The sequence below is a fragment of the Gymnodraco acuticeps genome, unplaced genomic scaffold (genome assembly GCF_902827175.1).
Source record: "Gymnodraco acuticeps unplaced genomic scaffold, fGymAcu1.1, whole genome shotgun sequence".
NCBI classification, from domain to species: Eukaryota; Metazoa; Chordata; class Actinopteri; order Perciformes; family Bathydraconidae; genus Gymnodraco; species Gymnodraco acuticeps.
The window spans coordinates 374,658-378,717 of NW_022990614.1; the positions used below are offsets into that span (position 1 = coordinate 374,658).

The 4,060-nt window shown below is 39.9% G+C and overlaps 2 protein-coding genes across 2 annotated transcripts; both read right to left on the reverse strand.

Annotated features, from left to right (window-relative positions):
• Positions 1-204: 204 nt before the first annotated feature.
• Positions 205-849, reverse strand: LOC117554547 (late histone H2A.L3). Its single transcript, XM_034228975.1, has one exon. The coding sequence runs from the start codon at positions 829-831 to the stop codon at positions 448-450; it is 384 nt and encodes a 127-aa protein (XP_034084866.1). The 5' UTR covers positions 832-849; the 3' UTR covers positions 205-447.
• Positions 850-1,860: 1,011 nt separating this feature from the next.
• On the reverse strand, positions 1,861-2,392 carry LOC117554551 (histone H2B 1.2-like). The gene has a single exon (XM_034228978.1). It carries the CDS (start codon positions 2,374-2,376, stop codon positions 1,996-1,998), a length of 381 nt encoding a protein of 126 aa, XP_034084869.1. The 5' UTR covers positions 2,377-2,392; the 3' UTR covers positions 1,861-1,995.
• Positions 2,393-4,060: the final 1,668 nt, after the last annotated feature.

Sequence of the window (4,060 nt, forward strand, 5' to 3'; positions counted from 1 at the left end):
ACGCTATTGATCGGTGAACTGCAGACACCTGCCAATAAGTAATACTGATATAGTGTGAACTGAGTTAAACACTAATGATGGGTCCAACAAACGTTGTGGCTTTATTTATGTGGACTGACAGATGTAGAAACCACACCGCTATTCATTTGAGAATGTGGTGATTAACCTGCTGGATGTACGAAGGAAATTGTGAAAGTAGTTTGCTTTAGTTGAAATAAGGCTTTATTTTAGAGAGGCTACAACCTGCAATAGATGATATCATTAATAGTAATTTAGGGTTATGTTTCAATTGTATATTGCTCTATAATGTGGGTGTTTTAGTTGGGTGACTTGGTGTAACATGACATGTTGTGCACATCAATACATATAGGGCAAGAAATGTCTTTAGTTGGAAGTGAGTGGCTCTTAAAAGAGCCTTTGTTGTTTGTTGACGCGGGATCAGGGTGTTCACTTCTTGGCAGCCTTCTCGGTCTTCTTGGGCAGCAGCACAGCCTGGATGTTGGGCAGCACGCCTCCCTGAGCGATGGTCACTCCTCCCAGCAGCTTGTTCAGCTCCTCGTCGTTGCGGACGGCGAGCTGCAGGTGGCGGGGGATGATACGACTCTTCTTGTTGTCCCGGGCGGCGTTTCCAGCCAGCTCCAGGATCTCAGCGGTCAGGTACTCCAGCACAGCGGCCAGGTACACCGGGGCTCCGGCACCGACACGATGGGCGTAGTTACCCTTCCTCAGATGCCTGTGGACACGGCCGACAGGGAACTGGAGCCCGGCACGGGATGAGCGAGTCTTGGCCTTCGCCCTGACCTTTCCTGCACCTTTTCCGCGACCAGACATTTTCTATGTGATTATTCTTTGACGTTTAGAAGAAAGTAGGTCGATCAGCGTTCTCACCAGTTTATATAGGAGCGCAGCTAAACGCTCATTGGTCAGATTGATCCGTAACTGTGATCGTCCAATCAGAAAACAGGTCGGTCTGCCGCCTGAATTCTTTTCAGAATGAAACTGAATTTTCTGAAATTGTTTTCACCCGTTCAAAGATGAACATAAACTCCTGTAATTTAAGAAGCGAAAGTCTCAATATGTAGAGAACATTAAGACATTCAAAAAGGTGTCATACTTAATGATTATTTACAGTGTGTAATTAACTTATTAAATAATATATTTGGTATTATAACTCAAATTACACACCCACCTAAATACATGCAGCTGTTTGGGCTAAACATTTAACGAGGAGAATATGATCATCAATTGTAACTTATTTGTGTAGGTTGTTATTTGTGTAATGTCTATTTTTTTATCTTATCTTTATATTTTGAGGACATTTCTTATTTCATATTTAGATTTTAATAGTTTTGCTAGGTATTATTCATTCTGTCTTTTTATGCACCAAATATACCAAAGCAAATTCCTTGTATGTGTCAAGCTACTTGGTAATAAAACCTATTCTCATTCGTGTATATAGACACACACACACTGTACATACATTATATTTGCAGCACTTAACATGATGTATAATACAAACAAAACTGTAAAAAAAAACTGCTCAGAAAGTAAAATGAACAAAATGTGAATAGTAAAAGCCAGATCACAGGAAGATGATCCAAGTGAGCATGGCAGTTTAATGTCACTAAGTATTATTTTAGTTGTATTAAAATGGAAATCATGTTGAGGTATATTAGACACTTTGTAAGACGAAAGCAGCAGTAGATGAAGTGGGTGGCTCTTAAAAGAACCGTTGGTTTGTAGCAGTAGCAGAGTTTACTTGGAGCTGGTCATGTCAAGTCCAATCCAACTTTATTTATATACCACTTTAACACCTTCAGAACAAAGCGCTGTAGAGATATAAGGTCACACAAAATAATATAAAGTGATTTACAGATCATCTATTTGAGTCATGGATCGTGCATGACACTTATTCAAAACAGAGGAACACGTCTATAGATGTAGTGGGTGGCTCTTAAAAGAGCCTTTGTGTTGTTGGTATATCAGCAGCAGAGTTTACTTGGAGCTGGTGTACTTGGTCACGGCCTTGGTGCCCTCAGACACGGCGTGTTTAGCCAGCTCTCCGGGGAGCAGCAGGCGGACAGCGGTCTGGATCTCCCTGGAGGTGATGGTGGAGCGCTTGTTGTAGTGAGCCAGACGAGAGGCCTCACCGGCGATGCGCTCAAAGATGTCGCTCACGAAGCAGTTCATGATGCCCATGGCCTTGGAGGAGATGCCGGTGTCCGGGTGGACCTGCTTCATCACCTTGTAGACGTAGATGGCGTAGCTCTCCTTCCTGGACTTTCTCCTCTTCTTTCCAGTCTTGGTGGCGGTCTTAGCGACGGCTTTCTTGGAGCCCTTCTTGGCCGCTTTGACAGGGGGTGCGTCAGCAGGCATGATGAGAGAGTGAGGTGCGACAGCGTAGAATGACTTCTGTGTCACAGCGCGGTCTTTTTATATTCACTAGATGCAAATATTACTGTGCTGTTGCTCGCACGGGATTGGTTGTCTTCTGAGCAGGACGGAGCATGCGCTTAACGAGTTTTAGAATCAAAACAGATTGGATGACAACATGTAAAATGAACCCCCCATTGATTATGTATTTGTATTATTGGGGTTTTATAATGTGTTGTACATGAATAAATAAATCGGTTGGAATTAATGTACTTTTAACTCTTTCATATGTTTTTAACTATGTATAACGTGGACAACAGAGAAACATATTTTTCATGACCAACTTTGGAATTTAAATAAAAAAGTGAGGTGAAAGTGATGCTTGTCACCCTCTAGTCCACACTATTAATCCACATGAATCCCAATATGTATGATTTCAAGATCCTGAAATACAAATGTATTCATTATAAGTGAGTTAGTCCTTAACATATCCCAGTGTATATCAACTTAAAACATATTTCAAACGTTTAAGAAACCCCAAACAGCTGGAAGTACAATTCTTTGGAGCAGTCATGGTTGTGGCTGTAGTTGTGGAGACTTTACTTGGATGTCGGATTAACAACGTTGTGAAATTATCTACATTTTTAATATCCTAGCAAGAGTTTTGGAGATGATTGGCCCAGGGAAGATGACACGTGCGCTGTAGCTTATCAACTATTCGACGAAAGTCATTTGAAAAACGAAGCCTCTTCTTAACAGAAGCTGCACCGCCAAAAAAACAAGTGAATAAGAAGAAAAGCAGCTGCCCTAAAGGCCTCTGATTGAATACCTTTGTTTAGTTTAAAGTGAGACTAAACAAAGATAGCAGATTGTTTTTACTCTCTGTAAATAATAAACTAGTATTTGTTCCATGAGCCTTTAGAGGGGATATTAAGACATACCTGTTAAAGCCTCACTGTTTTATTTGTACTTATGAGTGAAAGGTTAACAATAGTTATTCTATCAAAATACATCAACAAGCATAGTCAGAGTTAACCATAACTCTGACTATGCTACCTTCTCCCAAAATACAATATCTAGTTTAACAAACAAAAAAAGAAAAGGAGTTTATAAATTCATTTACACACACAAAAGTAGTCACCTTAAAACACACCAATAACATTAAGAAATCATATTGAATTAACTGAAAAAAAGTGCAGAAACTGAAGCTTTCCATCTGTTGTCAATTACACAGTCAGCACTGTTTGATATAAACACATCTGATTCTATATTTAACTGAAAAAAGGACATTTCCAATATATGCAGTGCACATGTCTCTATAACTTTCAAACACACATGTAAAAGGATAAAATAAATTGAGGTGGAAACATTGAAGGAAAGGTCAATACTGTACAACGGTAATTGGAAGAGGATGGGACCGCTGCCACCGAGCTGGAAGTTCCAGAGCTAGCTAAAGCTGCCAAGCTAAGCTAACATGCTCCCCATCTGCACGCTGCCGTCGCATTTTACGTTTCTAAGGTAAGCGGACATGAAACTATTCAGCAAAACTATAAATAATAATCTAAGTTATTGAGCTTTTAGCATAATACTTCAGAATTTTAAAACCCCTTAACGTTTGTATGCAATTGTGCTAAATTCAACACTGGAATCAAGCAAATATTAATATGTTTGCATGACATTAGTTATT

What these genes read in the sequence shown, in the direction of transcription:
- LOC117554551 (XM_034228978.1), bottom strand. Translation starts at nt 2,376, where the DNA reads ATGCCTGCTGACGCACCCCCTGTCAAAGCGGCCAAGAAGGGCTCCAAG.
- LOC117554547 (XM_034228975.1), bottom strand. Translation starts at nt 831, where the DNA reads ATGTCTGGTCGCGGAAAAGGTGCAGGAAAGGTCAGGGCGAAGGCCAAG.